The 18,164-nt window shown below is 43.2% G+C and overlaps 1 protein-coding gene across 1 annotated transcript in view; it reads right to left on the minus strand.

Moving 5' to 3' along the window:
* Positions 1-379: 379 nt before the first annotated feature.
* WNT7A (Wnt family member 7A) overlaps positions 380-18,164 on the minus strand; it is a gene marked incomplete at its 3' end in the record, with an annotated part of 35,378 nt that continues 17,593 nt past the window's right edge. Inside the window, exon 4 of the mRNA XM_082487737.1 lies at positions 380-859. Within this exon, the coding sequence (XP_082343863.1) occupies positions 380-859 (480 nt within the window). The remainder of the gene's footprint in view (positions 860-18,164) is intronic.

The following is an 18,164-nucleotide window of genomic DNA, read 5'->3' on the forward strand; positions in this document are numbered from 1 at the left end:
AAGGTTTTGACCATCTTTTTTCCAAAGCGAGTTAGTTGCCGCGCTCGGAGATCTTTCTCCGGCCGGTGGCTCTTCACGAGGCAGTCAATGCTTCTTGCTTTAGAGGCGCAGATTAACCGTGATGATCTTTCTCTCTCTTGTTTTGTGTGTCAGGTGGCTCGAGGTGGGCTTTGTTTGTTTTCGTTTCCTGGCCGACTTTCGTAAGAGTCTGAAATGTGTATCCACATAAGCAATGAAACATGAGAAGAAAAGAGAGGGCTCCATTCATCACCATTTCTTCTGGGAGAGCAGGTCTTTCCTACAGTCTTGTGTAGGTCCGTTGAGTGCATGTGCAAATGTATTCCTGGCCGGGGACACGTCAGCCCGCCCAGCCGCGTACTCACTTACAGGTATATACTTCTGTTCTTTCACTGCACGTGTTGCATTTAACATAGCAGCACCAATGAAATTTGCAGTTGCACTGCCACACTCTTGAGTACTGGTGGGTGTTGTAACCTCGACCACAGCACATCAGGTCACAGCCGTTGGACTGCTGGGCCGTCTTGTTGCACATCCTTCCCTGCGTTCCCACGCTGCCCGTCACGGGGTCTTCTTCACAATAATTGGGAGATTTTTCTATGTACACTAAATCCGTATCCATGGGTTTGCGATAGGAAAGCGGCTTCTTTATTTTGAGGAAGGTTGGACGCTTGTTACGACTTGCTCTCACTGGTTCAACTTGAACGGCTTCGTTGTATTTGTCCTTAAGGATGTAGCCCAGCTCCCGGAATTTAGGCAGGGTTGTCCAGCACGTTTTAGTGGTACAGGATCCCGAGACCCCGTGGCACTTGCACTCTAACTTCATGTTCTCTTCCAGAATCTGTATGTGGAAGAACAAAGAGCGATGCGTTAATATCAGCTAGTCTCTGCACAAAAAAAAAAACCAAAACAACAGGGTTATTTGATGCATACCGAATGACAGTTTGCTCTCTGGCATGAGGTGCCGCCAGACATAAGCCATGGTCCCACCAAAGCTGTGGGCTTTGCTTGCCCGGTAACGCTGCTGTCCCAACTAGCAAATGCTCACCAGTGTCAGCCGAGTCCTGCCTGCAAAGCTCGTGCCCCATTAGCACTTCGAGTTAAGCAGGGAAGATAACTTTGCCTAATTTCACAGCCCATGGACCAAAGGGAAAACAGGACCCTCCTCAACCACGGCTTTTCTTCACTTTCATTTGCGATATGGTCATACAGTGCTTCGGATTTGTCTGTTGTTGCAATTTTTGGCAGATGGCAGTGAAATTAGGAACTGGCAGAAAAATCACACCTTTACAGGAAATGCCACATGCGGAACGCTTTGAAAGTTCAGCAATAGGCACTGGACCTCAATTTTTGGAAACAGTTTCAAAAATAAACTGCATTTCAGTTCTTGCACCTGCAAATGACATAAGCTGGTGCAAGATGCGGACAAGCAGACAAACTCTATTGATGCAACCTCCTGTTGGTCCCACCTGTTGCAAGTTAATGCTCCAATTTGGAAATCTAAGTATTATTTTAATATACCATAGTATTAACTTCTTCGCGCTTCCGGGAGGGTTTGAAGTGTTTCGCCTCCTCTCATGTGGCTAACGGAGCATACAAAACGCCCCAGCTGCTTTGCCAGAAAACCAGGTCCGCCTTAGAGCATAAAGAGTCAGAGTAAAGATGAGGAATTGATTTCATGTTTTGTCATCACTTCTTGTTAAAAATTTTCTACCTCCTTAATACTGTAAAAGCGTCTCAAACACCTCAACATCACGGCTTACTTCACCCCATCTCGTCTTTTCTTCTTTGTAGGGGTCTCTCATGCTTATGCCTGAGTTGTCACTGCTTTCCTTTTGAAGGTAACAAGCTTCATCTTCCCTTCCACCTTCATGTCCCTTGAAACTTTATCCTTGTGTCTTCTCCCTCCTGCTGTTTGGTTACCAGCCTGGTCTTTGCCAAAAAGAACTGGAGACCAGTTTAGTCCCCGCTCTCTGTCCTGAGCCCTATAGCGAACCTCACTTACCAGCTACATTGGGTTAAGGCTTAGAAAACATACCTAATTCCAGCAATTAATTTCCCACTGGCCTTTGCTTGAAAGAGAACGGAATAATGTTGATGATTAAGTTCTGCCTAACCCGGCAGATACCAGCAGCGGAAAGCCCAGCCAGAGGGATTATCTGGGTTCCGGGAGTGGCCACATAATTTTTCCCCTGAGAAACCCCAGCTGATCCACGCAGCTCCAAACCTGGGTGGCCTCGAAGGCCGGAGGGAGGTCAGTGATACAGAAATGTGAATTAACCCTTTGCTCAAACCTTCCCCCCTCCTCCTCCTTCAGTTTTGGATGTTTGGAAAACTTACCCCGCAGACACCCTCACCGGCTGCGGCTGGAAACGGCAGCCTGCACTGAAGGAGCCAAGTCCAGCTGGAAGGCTGGACATGCGTGTTGGGACTTCAAGTCTAAAATCTCAGCGTGAGCTGGGGGTGGCGAGGAGAAAGAGCACATCTAAAGTTGTGCAGCCAGCAGAAAAGTAGTGCGCGAACACTAGCGAACATAGCTCCGTCCTGTTCCTGGCAGTAATTTACAGCCTGCACGTAGTAGCTTATTATTCTCATACCTTTTGGTCTTGGGATTGTTCCCGTGTCACCAAGGCGCAGTAATTGCTATTGCCCAACCTTAGGATAGTTCATAGCTGTATCTTTACTCATTTTTCTTCCTCTGCTCCTTTTCAATGAAGGTAGGGATTTCAAAGGCATTAAAATAGCTTTTTTTAAAAAAGTTATTTTAGTCTATGAGTGACGCGTCAGCACGCGTGGTCTGAAAACAGGATTAAAACCCCTGGAAAGTATATATCCAAATTTTGACAGATGTGAACTCAGCATATATTAGGTCACATTTAGTGCTACTGTTTTTGAATTAGATTTTCATACAAACTATCTAATGACTGCCCTAAAACTCAGATGGGAGAAACTTTTAAATTCAGATCTACATCTTATCTTGCAGTTCTGCTCAAGCTTTGGCTTACATTTTGCATTATCTTGTTATCTTGAGTTTCTCTCTCAGCCACTGCATACTTCTTTTATTGCTCACTCATTCATAAGGTAGTACGCTTAGAAGATAGATGAGGAGATGGAAAAGGAGTTATAGCACAGAACCGGAAAAATAACATAAATTCTTTTAGCCTCATTTGTACCTTTTTTAAAAGCTCTCTTTTTTTTAATTTGAAACTAGCCAGGGATGCATTGCTCAGCCCTAATTCAATCACTGCTCTCGTTCAAGCGGCTGGCCTTGTATCCTGGTACGATGTTCAAACTTGCAACAAAATATTTCTAACTCGCCTCCCATCAGGATCCGCCAAATTGACTTGAAGCATTTATACAAAATACATCATGGCTTAGTGTCATCTATCCAGGTAGGGCTTTTTTCCTGAAGTGTAGTTAAACAGCCTAAATTGCCCTTTGGTTTATTTCATTAGCATCCCATTTGCAGCCAGCAATCTCTGAGGGACGGAATAGTTCCACTGGAAAGAGCTGAGCAAGTGGCTGGAGCAGTTCAGCAACCGGGTGGCCTCGTGTCACATGGTCTCCTGCTCCGGGTGACACGATGCCAACCAGAATGAGCTTCTGGTTTTCTGGTCTCAGCTAAGGCTGGGCGTTAGCAGTTAGGGTAAAACGGTCTGGTTTTGTCTGAACGTGAGAAGTTTGAGCGATACTGGTTGAGACCAAGTATTGGGGTCCTTCTTAGATGACCAGAAATGCTCAGAGGGGGACAGGAGAAGGCAGAGGGATGAGAAAGAGTTTTGTCTTTTAATGCTATGCCACATTTATTGTTCTTATTTTCTTGGTAGATAGCACTTCCTAAGATTTACTGGCTAACCTCCCCTTTTCTCTTGGTACTTGTTGGGGGTGCGTCTCCCATACACTCTGCTCAAATTGCTCCAACGCATCTGCCTAATTTAGGTCCACTGTGCTCTGCAAGTGAACTTTCCCTTCCTGTTCTGCCCCTTCTAGCCCAGCCTCGCTACCTCTCACTCACAAACCCTTTTGTTGGTTCTGTTCTTGTATGCGTACCCTCCTGTACGCGTGTTTTGCAAATTCAGCCAGAGATGAATTGACTCTATAGCTTTTAGAAAATAGGCTACTTGTAACTTGAACTGTCGATCCTGAGCAAAAGCCAAAGCTTGCAATGGTGATTTGATAGTTTTATTGTGCTGCGATATCAGGTGCTGGGCCTATTTGTTTTGCATTAAAATATGCGGACAGTGGTATTTTAATACCGTTACATTATTCTAGTAGCCTCTGATAAATCAGTGCCTTTATAAATTCAAGACGAGAACTGAAAAGAGAAGGAAGAAAATAAAACGGGGGGTTCTCTGGGTAGGGACAGGAGTCCTCGGTCTTTCCCTTGGTTTCCGTGAGCTGAAAGAAGTGCTCTACCCCTTAAAAACTTGCTCTGTGTTCTAAAGAGAAAGCGTTCTTCACCTTTCAAGATCAGGATTTGTTTCTTTGAAGGTATTAGCGAGCGGCTCACACTTTTTACATTAGATTAAAACTTTGTATATGTTATAGACTGACTTTTCCTAAAATGTAAGAGCCCGAAGGGCACAAAATTTAATCCTAGATCCTCTGTTTCTTACCAAATGACCATATCCAGCTCCGTCAGTCATGGAAAGTAAATCTGTATGCACCAGTGAATGCTCTGAACTGGATTAAATGCGAACAAAGAGCTGGAGTTCTTTTAGCTTTGTCCACTTTTTCTTTGAGCTCCTACAGTAAACTGTCAGTACTTGTTTTTCTCTCTCTCTCTCCCCCTTGCCATTAGCCTCTGGGAAATAGTTTGTGTGAAGAGAACTTGCGCTGGCTCTCTCTGTTGATGTTATCTTCAGATATAGTACCTTTGGGCACTGCCATAAGGAACTTAACATGTTTTTTCTTCGCCTTTAGTTTTGCAGAGAATGTGTAGGGTGCGTCATGTGAGGGTGGCAAGCTGTAGCTCTGGAGAACCCTGCAGATTCTCCCTACCTGGCTGGGACCAGCACTGTGGTCCTGCAGTGGGCAGGGATGGGTAGTGGTACCCCGGCTGAGCCACCAGTCCTGGTTTCCCGTGAAACCAGCAGAACGTGTTGGCTGGCGCGACACGGTGCTGCAGTGGCATTTGCGCACGAATGCTGCCGCTGGTGCCCTGCAGTTGCGTTGGAGGTGTGTGGAGGTGGTGGGACGGGTGCTGTGGGTGCTGGGATGAGGTTGCTACATGGCTGGCATGCTCAGAAACACTGGCCACCCTTGTGCAGTGTTTTTTCTCAGCTCAGTGTCTCTGTTACCTGACTTAGTCAGTGGTCTGTACCTCCCTGGGTTTCCAGCACCTAAATCCAGCTGACCTTCCAAACGCATCGGCCAGGGCAGTCTGGGACCCCACATGGCCACTCACGTGGGGTCAGGTACTGCGCAGCCCTGGGTTTGGTCAGCAGAACACTAAAGCACTCGATGCCAAAGCTGTCCTGAAGGTCTTACAGCATGAAATACCGTGACTGTCGCACCTCCCATGCATTCTCCTTTCACCAACAGGATTTCCCATAGAAACTAAATCCTGCCTCCCAGTTTGCCGGTACCATAAGGCCTGAGGCCAGGGACCCTTCACGGCATCATCTGAAATAACTCAGAGTCTGGTCTACCTGTGAAGCAGATGTAATTAGTGAGACAACAGACACTGATTCCTATCCCACCAAGGCCATAATCTTTCCTAATTTTGTCTGACATCAGATCGTCTGGGTCAGGAAATACCTGTCTCCTACAAGTGCCTGCACACATACCTTTGCTATAGGTCAAAGAAAACACAACTATTGGCAAACCAAGAGTGAATTTTTCACTCCAGAGAAGAACATAGCAGGGCTTGGAGAGCGGTCACGACATTTCTGTGGGCTGGAGAGGCCAATGGACAGATGCAGACGTGCCCCTTTCAGCTTGCGGCAGGTGAGGATTTATGATTTATATTACTTTCAGAAGCAATTGTAGCTATAAGACAAAGCTCCTCAAACTTCAGGAATGAGGTTAGAGATATGTTTTTTTTTGCTTTTGAAAAAGGATTCATTGAGTAAAAAAATTGTTTTAAGCTAATAAAGCTGTGTCACAATTAGTCTTTCAACAACGTATTTAAGAACTAAATCATCTCTAGTGCAAGTGGCAATGAGGTCTGGAGTGAGACTGGGCATTGGAGAGGGCAGTGGATGTATACGTAAGATTGATTTGACAAGCAGTAAAAGGACTACGTCTAACTAAAATGACCAGGAAATGACTCTGCCACTTGTTTTGGTCAAGTGTGACAGTAATCTCAGAAAGATGCTGCTGTTTAAGTAACTAGTAGGGCTGTCTCAACACCGGAACTCTGAAACTTGGGGAGAGTAGAAATAACACTTGGTGCTTTTTCGCTGGAAAACAAAAATAAGCATGAGAGAGCTTAAAAGAAGAAACACTGCTGTTAAAGACAAACCCAATGAAATCTTTAAGAACTGTGAGAAACAGCATAATAAAAAAGTACCCAACTGCAAGTTAAAAGTTAGCAAAGGCATATTTAAACAGAAGAGATTATTTCCCATCATTGGATGTTCACTAACTGTATTCATAGAGCTGTTATAAAATGTGTCCTGAAGAAACATAACATATTTTGCATTGATATTCTATGGCAAACTAACTGCGGATGAGTTTGGTACCGATTGTGTCCCATATGAACAGTGACTCATTCCAGCCAGTCTTTCATATTTCAGTTGAACAGATTTTGAAGACCTTATTAAGCACAGCCAAAAGATATTTTTTTTTCTCATGTTTTTGATCAGCAAATCTGTGCGAAAGAATAATATCTGAAGTCAGTATCAAACAAATTCGATACACTGAACACTGTGAGCCCTGACTGTCCCAGAAACTCTGCTACCCCTGGCAGGTTGAACCATTTTCTTATTACAAAAAAATTTTTGGTTTAAATAAAAAAATGGCTGGAAAATCACCACAGCACGTGACCTACATCAATCAACTCACCATTGCACTTTCCTCGGAATAGATGCCTAAAGAAAATCAGGCGAGATGCTGGTCTGAGGGCTAATTATGAAGACAGCCAAGAGAATGCTGCTAAATGACATAATGCTAGAAACATCGCAAGTGGGTGCTATTTCCCAATACCACCATCTACCTTCAATAATGGATGTCTTATTTTAAAGAGCAGAAACACTTTTTCTAGATTCTAACTCATGATACCCTTAAAAATGAAGACTACAGAAATTTTGCACGCTCATAAGTTTCACCTTTTGTGTACTATTTCTGACTTTTCTCTATGCTGCCACAAAGGAGGAAGTTCCTTATATTTCTTATATGCACTTTATAGAGTTTTGTAATCATTTTTACACTTCCCGTCCTGGGATATTAGTTACCCTTTATTTCAGCTTTATAAAAAAAAGTTGACCATATGCAGCACTTATTTTCTAAATGCAACTTCTATTTCCACAACATATCAAATGAGTTAAAAAAAAAAAAATAATCTTTTGGTATGGTATGGTATGGTCACGGTCCTCGTGCATCGTTGTCAGCACACGCAAACTGAATGAGATGTTCTGCTCTTTCCCTGGGTAAGTTGTATTGTTGAAATTAGAGGACAGAAGACCTAGTACCCTTCGCTCAATGACTAGCTCTGGGCAGAACAGCAAAAGAACACAGAAGTCTGAAAGCAAGGCAGTAAGAGCTAAGAGGAATGCAGCACAAAATATTTTCTCCTACATATTTTTCTTATGCTTCTGATAACCTTCATGACTTGCCATGTACTAAATCAATTTATCACCACTCCTGGGACCACAAAACAAAAGAGCAGTAGAAAATAAATGTCACGGGATGCTTTCATAATTGTTATTTTTGAAGAATAGTTGGACTTAGGATGAAAAGGACATTGCTGGTTTTGAAAAAAGAGATTTAACGAGACAGATTCTCACACAGCTTACTAACGCGCTTCTCGAATTAAACCGTAAGGCACGGCCTTTGCCTTTTTTCAAACTGTAGGAACTGCTATGTGAAATAAAACAAGCTGTCATAATGCGTCAGCTTTGTGTCACTGAGGGGTCCCTCTAGGAGAACACCTTACATCCTGCCGTCGCTGCTCCGAGGATATTCTGCCAAAACCCTCTCAGTTTTGCAAAAGTAGCTATGAAAGCGGATTCCGTGTATGTGGCTCAGTCTGTATCTAGCTTGCTCATTCCTCAATATTTTTCTCTGACAGCTCTGCAAATCTAATCATGGGCCGTGAAAGTCAAATAAGGTTCTTAAGTTTTTATTTATCTTCATCAAGATACTGCTTGCAGAGATAGCGGGCATGATGTGGCAACACCTGATGTTAATAGCTCAGCAAAATCTGATATGGATTTGAAAGGAATGATACACGCAGAAATCCACACTGCCACGTCAGACAGTCCCTCCTCGGAGCAGGTCTCATGCCAGGTATTCTCTTCTCCCTCCCCCCCCTCCCTTTTCCATCATATCTGATAACAGCTGCCAGCTAGTCTGTGGGATTCCTTGCCCTTCTACGTCTCTCATGAACACATTCCAGTTTTCCCCAGAGGGAAAGTACCTGCACCCTCGGCTCGCTCTCTCTCTGGTCATCAAAATGGAAATCGAAACCATTAATTCACAAGCTGGAACTGCGAGCTTCAGCTTGAGTTTCACATACTCTTAAGGGACGTGGTTGGTGACAAAGTTTCCTGTGTAATATCAAATACTAAACCTTCTTACCCACCCTTCCTTCTGTTGGCAGGAAGTCCTGTTAGAAACATTTTTTCTCGATACAAATGACCAAACTAGTGCTTAGGTGAGTTTTACAATCGGGAAATAGTCTGAAAGTAGGATGTTCCCACTGTCTATAGGCAAACAGGCTGTGAGATGGGGGGGTCCTGGTGTGGCAGGTCTTGTTTTTGGAGTTGCTAATGACAAAAGCGCGGTACTTAAAAGTTGGCTTGACAGTTTCTTGCGGGGTTACTGCTGCAACGGCTTCTCGGCACAGCTGTCTGCAAGACTGGTCTGACTTGCCTTTTTGTGGATTTTTCTATTTAGAAGTAAGGCAAGTATTTTAACGGAAAAAAAATGGAAATAATTTAAAAAGATAGCTGTCAATGTGTTTGATAAACTACTTGTTTTTAAAAAATAAGTCTTGGGAGTCCCATTATCACCTAGATTAGACTGGATCACTGCAGCGCCAAGTAAGTGTCATCATAGAGGAAGTTTCAAGATCAGTCATAAAAAAGAGCTTGGAAAAAATAGTTCTGAAAAAATCTGGTTTCTTTTAATGTGCTTTCACCCACTGTTTTTGGAATATAGCTGAATGGTCTTAAAGCCATTCAACACGTTATTTTACATTCTATATTTGTTTAAGTGAAAGTGTGATGTCCTAGCCCCTACTGAAATGGGATTGTGAGATTAAGGGAAAATTTATCTAGGATCGTTATTTGCTGCTGTCCAAGCAAAACTGACACCGCGGATATGATGGATTTTAGCTTGTGAAATACTGAATAGTCTTGTTGTCTGGTCTACCTGGGCACTTTGTCCAATGAAGCTAAAATAGACTGGAAAGGGGGATGGTGTTACCGAGTTACAGATAGAGCTGTTGGTTATGTTATCTAGTTTACCTTCCTATCACTACATAAGTTTTCTACAGTACAGGTCTTCCTCTCCAAAAAGATACTGGATAGCATGTTCATGCCAGAAGTGAACAAAAGATGACGATCAAGGAGTTTCGAAAATGAAGAAGCGACATGGTGTTCACTGACAATTCACTGAGACAATTTACAAAGAAAATGAGACAGCAGTTTTTCTGGATTTGGACATGTTACCGACATAACATTTGCTCTTACATCGTATCTACCTTCCTTGCATTCCGGTCACAAATTAAAAATCACTCCAAAATACTGATACTTCTAAAACAGACCTCTCTAAAATAGTGATCTATGCGGTATTTTGCCGTGTATTAAGAAGATGAGGAATGTCCATTGTTAAAAACGCCATTTTCCCTACTCCCTACTTCAGTCTAGGAGCTCAATCCTGCAGTCAGGATATGGATCAGAGTAATGAAGTCAATGAAATCGTAAGTGAGTGATGTCTGCCGACCTAGACCTCTTCGAAGTCAATATAATTCTTCTAGAATCCTATGTCCAGTGTGTCTGGTTTTAGTTTTGATCTCGGGACAGTGATCTTCAGCCATACTCTGGGCTTCTAAATGTCAATGCATCAAGCTGTCATTAAACGTAGGATGGAGTGGTTTCTTTTTTAAAAAGGAAGAAAGAAGTTGTGCTTATAGCTTCTATTTTAGCATGCTATTTCTGAAGAAACTGGAAGTACTCCCAGATAAGAGGAACTCAAACTTACTTATGCTCCTCAGTTTAGAAACAATGGGTTAAAGTTTTGGAGGTTATTGGGGCAGGGATGGCTTTGCTGCCCATCACTTTGGGCTATGTCACGGAGCCTGAGTAATTCTTCACGTAAAAAAAACTAGGGAAAACAGGAAATGACACAACTGGAATTTGTCCTTGTCACAGCTAATGTACACAGGGAGAGGAATGGTGCAGGGTTGACTCATTCCCACTAAATTTCATCTTCAGTGTAACTCTCCCCACCGGTAGCGAAGCGCTCAAAAGAAGTGGTGCTGGCATTGGACAGTAAAGAACTGGGAGCAACCAGGTAGAGTATTTTGACAAATGCTTAAGCTGTCGAGAGAAAAGTTTCCACAGTGTGATAGAAACCAAAATAACGGTCTTACTTGTTCCAGACAACTCATCAGAAAACACCTCTTGTGCTAAACTAATAAAGCCAGGTACTGGCAGGAGTACTAGTTGCAAAATACTATCACTTCATAGTGCTTCCAAGCATTTTTAACCAATAGCCACACACAGTTAATTATAGGTTCATTTAGTTGCATACCAGACTATGAGAGTTAACCCTTAGGTACTCGGCAAATAATACTATGCAAAGCATGTTTCTCATGCTGAAAAACTTACGTAAATTTTTGTTCTCCAAGCTGGCAGTTTTAGTAAACAAAGCACGTTTTTCTTTCTGTCAAGCTTTTCAGGTGATTTCAAGGTACTTCTACGCTAATTTTTCAGTACTGCCTTTATAAAAACGCAGTATTTCTTAGCTTAACTTCTTCATTGACTCCTTTGGTCTAGAAGGAAACACCAGGTATCTTCATGTTTGATTCACAGAGAGACATCTTTACGCTTCAATCCTAATACCCAACATACTTTTCACAACTTGGTGAATGACACTGGAGGTGTAGCCATTGCCTGCTCTGCCTACCTTGTGTTTATTCAGCAGGCAAGAACACCTCAGCTATCTCAAACTCACTTCCATTCCCTTCAGCCACACTGTTTTGCAGAGATAACGTGACCTAGACTGTGGCAGAGGCTTCAAGCCCATTGCCAAGGATGGTTGTACCCTGGATGGGATCTCCCCGTGCTGGCACATTGGGCAACAGCCGCTCAGGAAAGTGATGGCTATTCCTGTCATTTGAAGAGAAAGTTCCCGTTAATCCTCCAGCTAATCATCATGCAATTATTTTAGTTATCATAGGGCAGAAACTTGATCACAATAACATATTTCCATGCACTTTGTGTTTACAATTCAAAATGTTCATGTTACCATAAAGTAACATGACTTTGGTGTTAATGGTAGTATTCTCGTGAGAATAATTATTTCACAAAGATGACTTTCAAATTAAGTTTTATACATCAGAGTTTCCCCCCTCCAGTTGCAGTTGGGACAACAGATCCACACTTCCATGTTTTCAACTAGCTTCCACTTATCAGAGATAAGATCCTACCAGCAGAGCCTATCTCTGTAGCCTCGCAGCTGCCAAGATCAGCATGCCCGTATCCAGGCCAAGAATTTTAACAAGGATCTTCTGGCCTGTTGTCAATGAAAATTTCCTCCTGTACAGAAGAAAGTGGAATTTCCTAATTTGATGCATAATGCCTAGCGCAGGCTAAGCAAACCTCTTTGGCTTTCAGTCTTGCTTACCTGGCTTACTAGATTTTCTCCTTTTTGTTCCAACAGGTATTTTAATCAATAGTTGAAGCTTTTGTCTTACAGGTGAGCAATCGCTTATTAACGGAATTTCACCTTTAAGGTGCACCGTATTGATGCACGTAATTCCCCTCGGTCAGCTCACCCTCCAGACCAGACATAGCTGTTGCTTTTTGTTAACAGATCTACCTGGTTACTACCTATAGATGAGTTAAGTAGCAACATCCAACAGTACCATTAATAGTTCCTCTTTATAAGCCATGTATAAATGAGTCTCGCTGTCAAGATTGATGTTTTTAACAAAGGGTTAACCAATTGCTCTAGGTCTTAGTTCAGAAGATCATAGGATGCCTGTATCAATAGCTTCTGAACACCAGTTTCAGCAGTACCTAAACCCATCAATAAAAGAAACTAGGTATGTCTGCAGCATACCTCTAATGTATTAATCAGATATTAATTTTATCAATCTCTCTTTACGAGGACCTTTAATATAAAGTATAATTCTGTTAAATAGAATTGCAAAAAAATCTTAATGCTAAGGTATTCCTTAGCATAGTTATTTAAATCTGTAATGTTCTGGAAAATATTTTAAGACTTTGATTACACCTTTTAGCCTATATATGCTCCAACTTTAATACAGCAGAGTTCTCAGGTTGATTTGCTGAGAAAACAAAGTCTAAGTGCTCGCTTGATGTCTGTGGGAGACCTCGGCTGGTCCGAGGGATCAGAATGCGAGTTTAACATTGACCTTGAGCAGATACCCATGTACCCCTGAAGAGACTAGGAGAGTCCTGAGAAGAGCTGAAGCGAACAAGATAAGGGTGGCAAACATCCTGGCTTTGACCAGATCATGAACAGCGCATGATCAACAATTGTATTGGCTGGCTGGTGTGTGATGTGAGAACAGATTGGGCAAAAGTAGAATGGTAGAGTATATGCATAGATAAGCATCCGAGCACTGCTTGTAGAATAAAGTACGATTGCTGCAACTTCATGTTCAGTGTCATGTCCGTCCCTACAACGACAGATATCTGTCTCCCTTCTGCCTTCCTATCTTCTCACGTCCCATTGGTAATGGCTGCGCCTTTTTAGTCATTTCAACCAAATATGACAAAGGGTAGACATCTTGAAGAAACTTCTGTGAAATAAAAGACCACGGGGAGTATACATATCCTACAAATACTCCATGAACGCTAGTGGTGGTAGATCCCCGGCAGTTCACAAACAAAGAGTTTGCTATCGCCTGTAAGACATATTTTTGCAGGAGAGCATCTCCACTGTTTACATTTCCTGGAGCTTTTTTCTTTTTAACCAAGGTCTTAATCCAAGCCTTTTGGGCACATATTCTTGACTCCTTATTGAACTTCTTTATTTACGTGCTAACTATTGTGCCATCTCAATAGTTAATTGTTTTATGACTGCAGGATTTATGTACCCGAAGATAACAGTATGTGCTATGACTCAATTCAAATCTCATGTGGGGATAGCCCTGTAAGAGAATGCATGGTTGTACTCATAATTGTGTGTGGTCTTATATTTAGTATAAGATCTAGTACGCTTAAGGCAAGGCTAGTGTCCTTAGTGTAGGCCACCAGCTGGCACTACCAGGAGAACCTACTGCTAAAGCTTAGATCTGATTTACAGCCTGTGAATCCCGACACTTTCCTTCTGTTTGTCCCAGTGAACCAAATGTAGTCCATTAGGTGCAGCTCACTCGTAAGTACCAGAAGGCTCAGGGTCATTTCAGTAACCGGTTCTAATGCAAATTAATACTTGTGCCTTTTGGCACTAATTGGGCATGCAGAGCCAAGCTTCCTCTCTGCAATTACTTGAAACCCTTACCCTTTAATAGATCCATTCTACATTCTTCCAGTACCAAAACAGGCCTTGTTTGTGTCCTTGGACTAAAAGGTTGTTCTTCACTTAATCGATTTTTTAATTGTTTACTTCAAAATACCTGGAAATTCTTTCCATTAAAGCAAAAGTCTGTTCCATTTGTACAGCAAATGCTAGCAATTATTGCTTTTGGTGAGCGTTCAGGGCTTCATGACTTCAGAGTTTTCTGCCACCAAGTAGCTAATAACACATTTGAACCAAACCTTGGTTTAACTTTCATCTTTACCGAGACCTCTCTTATGTATTGTTCCAAACATCTCTGCTTAGCCCAGGTAACTGAGTTCATGTTACTGGCTCATCATTTCCAGGCTCTTGGAAATGCTCCTGGAGATACTTTCAGCTCAGACTCTAGAGGTTTGGGTTGTAATGGCAGAAGATTCCAGTTTCTGTCCCCGTTGACACAGCACGGTAGCAGCGATTCAACCACGCAAACCTAGAGTTACGCAATGAACGTAATGAATGAGACTGCGCAGGGCAGGATCTCCAGCATAATTCAGCGTAAACTTCACGTGTAGTATAAACCCGGCCTGTTTTTGTATTAAAAATGTTGTCACCAAATACCCTGGCCTAACCATTAGTTTCCTGCTAACTTGGCCAACACCTGTCTTCTGCTGGGTTTTGCTAAAATTGCTAAAATATGGAGACAGAAGTGTTTAGTTTTATACAAGGAAGTCGCATCTTAGGTTTGGAAACCTAAACTTGAAGTGTGACAAATGGCATCTGGGGAGTATGGGAGAATCGGAGCTGTGCTCATCAGCTATTTCTGAATGACTTAGGCCTGAATTTAGGTATGAAGCTCAAAAATGTTGGATTCTGATTTAATTTCTCAATAAAACATCAAAAAGCACGGGCTAATAGAAATAACACAAGGCAAAAGAGCCACGCTCATAGGTCAGAGTTAAGCCTAACAGGTGCTATGTTTTCTCTTTCTTACAACTTCTATTAAATGAGCAGCATAATTTTTACAATACCCAAACATAGCACGGATTTGCTTTGAAGGGACTATGATTTGTGATAGCTGCATTTGTTTCAAAACGGTATTTTTTTGGAAATTTGGGCTTTAGTTCTGCAACAGGAGAGACACCGAAGACTCTGCCGAGGGTCCCATCCGAAAGTGCTGAAAACACTGGGAGAACCAAATAACCTATACAGCAACTGTTTTCCTCTGCGTGATGTTGCCCTCGGAGTGCTGAATGACAAGTGTATGCCCTGGGGGAAATGTTGCAAACTGTCCAAAGACAAAGACCAAATTAAATTAGAAAATGTCCAAAAACGTGTGATCCAGCCAGTGGCTTTGCCGAGCAAATAAATCATTATAGCAAGCACCTGATTATTTCAGCGAGAAAAGGTGCACAATATTAAATTCGGAATTTGAGATCTTTGTTATTTATTAACAGACCCTGGCCCTCGGTCTCAGCTATCTCTGTCAGCAGCATGACAGATTGTCAGCTCTAGTAATCATATACATGAAATGCATGTTTTGCTCATAATGCCAGAATCCTCTAAAATTGCGACTGCAGGTAAGTGATAGCATTTATCATTCCCTAATCTTCAGCGTATATCAGGAATTCAGTTTTCAACCACATAAGATACAGGAGGGAGTTGAAAGCCAAAATACAAGTAGGACCATGTATCACAATTTCTGATTAGGTGAAAGTGGAGGACGAGTGGAATGAAAATTCATTCTTGCGGATTACAGTTCCTGTGCAGTCCAATTCCCTCTCATAATTTAGACTAACATTAATGTTCCCTTTATCTTTCCTCTGGGCTGTTGAGAAGATGCAGAGCTTGTCTGTCAAGTTTGGACTTGTTTTAAGACTATTATCTAAAAAAAAGTAGGAAAGCCATAAAATAGACCTTTGATCCTTTCAAATGCAAACAAAATACTGTAAGAATGCACGGGATGCATATATTTTTTCACACCCAGGAAACTGCCCAGCAGTCTTGTTGTGCACTGCAAACGCTCAGTAGGGATGGGGTTTTTGGATGCACTCAGCTGTGTCCTGTGGTCCCAACTCAGGTCCCACTGTGGTCCCAACTCAGGTCCCACTGTGGTCAACTCAATGGGAGTTTTCCCATTCAGTGACTTGAACTTCCTCCAAATTCAGTGCTCGGCCTTTCTGGAAATCCCGCTGCCCCCCAACAAACCTCTGGTGACGAAGTTGCCAGGAAAGACCTTGTTGCATCTAATGCTTCTTTTCTACTTGCATTGAACTACAGCTGTGGTGGTGGGCCTTGAGGCTGGGGTGCTTGGAGAGAAGGGAGGTACTTCGAGCAAGAGGGCTGTGAAACACAGGAGCTGTAGGGTGGGACGGGACTGGGGTTCCCTCCGATCACGTGCTATAACTGCACCCAGGACTGCTTGGACAGCCATGTCAGGCTGAGAGCTGTCAGAAGCATTTTTTTACATATTCCAGCAGCCTCACAGTAAGGCCCAAACCACGCGTATAAACCTTCTTGTTCTTCCCGGTTTAATCTAGGCGAAATATTGTACAGCTTAATTAAGCAAGCCAGCTACCAGGATATTCTACATAGGCATATTTGCTGCGCCTAACATCAGATTTTCTAGATGTTACATGGCATTTTAGCAGTGTAGCCGCCTTTTTGATTTGCTACGACTACTGTTGCTTTGTGAGTGGAAGTGTTGTGTGCTCCTTTGGCAGAAGATTATTCTGGTGGTGTTTTCAGAACAGTTATCTCCGTCATTGTGATTCAGTTGTGCCACTGCTCTGCCCCGTTCTCTGCTGCCGAGCTCCACGTTAACGTGTCTAGCAACCTCATCTGTCAGAACCGCAACTGCCACTCCCAACAAGGGGCACCTACCTGCCCCTTGATTGAGCTCCCCATCTTCCTACGGGCATGGATGCCCTTTTCCTGGTCTCTTATCAGCCAGGCAAGAAACCTGGGAAAGGGCTCAACCAGTTTTGTGTTGTGGGTGCAGCGCTGGGCTAAGCGTTGTGCTTGTTGCTCTTGCGCGCTCAACACATCTGCCGGCAATGGAGGTCCAAGTGAGGGAGTGGTAAGGGGAGCTGGGTGTGAATGAACACGCTCTTGAGCAAACGGGCATCACAGCTAGTTCCGGGTGTGCTTCTCTCTTCAGGATCCCTCACTGGAATTTGTAACCAGAAGTGGAACGTGACTCCTGAAAAATGCTTTCCGACTTCCAGCCGCTCTAAATCAGGAACGTACCACAGCTGTGATCATTTCAGCAGGAGTTAGTATCCACCAGTAAAGAGGGAAATTATTCATCAGCTTTGTATTTAAGGAGCACCCCTAACATTAAGAACTGGAAGCTTCCGAATACAAAAATCAGGAGCATTTCTGTGCCCGTGTCAAAAAAGAAAAAAGTGAAAAACTGTTGGAAAATGTTAAGTGCAATTGCAAGAGCACTGTTGAGTTCTGAATGCGGCGAAACATGTGGCTGTGCTGCTGATACTATAATATCACTTGATTGCTGGTGCCAGGAGTATCAGGGCAGCCTCACCCAGTTCTGTTCTGCTCCAAGCTGGTCTCCTAGACTCTCTGGAGTCTATGGTAATTTTCAGCAGCTCCAGACACAGGCGAGCTTTATTCTGGTGCGCGTGTGCCATTAGAGACATTCTTTCTGATGGAGCTGAGACAGCTGAATACAGAAGTACATGGGTTTGGTTACCATGCGCCAGTTGCACTGTGCACAGAGATTGCTTAGGGCCACGTTACAGCCGGTGCATACGTGTGGGAAGGAATCTTTTGGCTCCGCTGTGGGTCCCGTGTCCTCCTGGCACATCAGCCGTACCCTGCTAGCACTGTGCTTGCCAGGCAGTACGCATCCCTCATCATCTGCTGGAGACAGAGCTCCCGCCGGCAGCCGCTGGACTGCTGGGCTATGGGCACAAGCCCACAAGCCGCGCTCCCTCTCCACTGCAGGCAGCTGAACCGAGCCGTGGGCGCAAGCAGGAGTAGCGCCATGTTTTCATCTGCTTTAAGACATAGTTCAGGCAGAACTATTAAATCACCAGAATTTCATGCCTAAATTCAGAGAAATTACAAATGTAAAATTGTTTGGCAGCCTCTTTTCTTAGTCTTGTCTCTTTTCTAACAGTGTGCTAGATGCTCAGGACCTTTCAGGTGGTTCATCTGCAAGAACTTGTGTTCTGTGCTGCTCCTGGCAGTCAGGCTAATAGGCTGGTTAAGTAAAAGGTATCTTGAATGAAGCAGAAATACCTGTCTCCTCTACAGGATAGTTAAAT

Source organism: Vanellus vanellus, assembly GCF_965231255.1.
Source record: "Vanellus vanellus genome assembly, chromosome: 9".
NCBI classification, from domain to species: Eukaryota; Metazoa; Chordata; class Aves; order Charadriiformes; family Charadriidae; genus Vanellus; species Vanellus vanellus.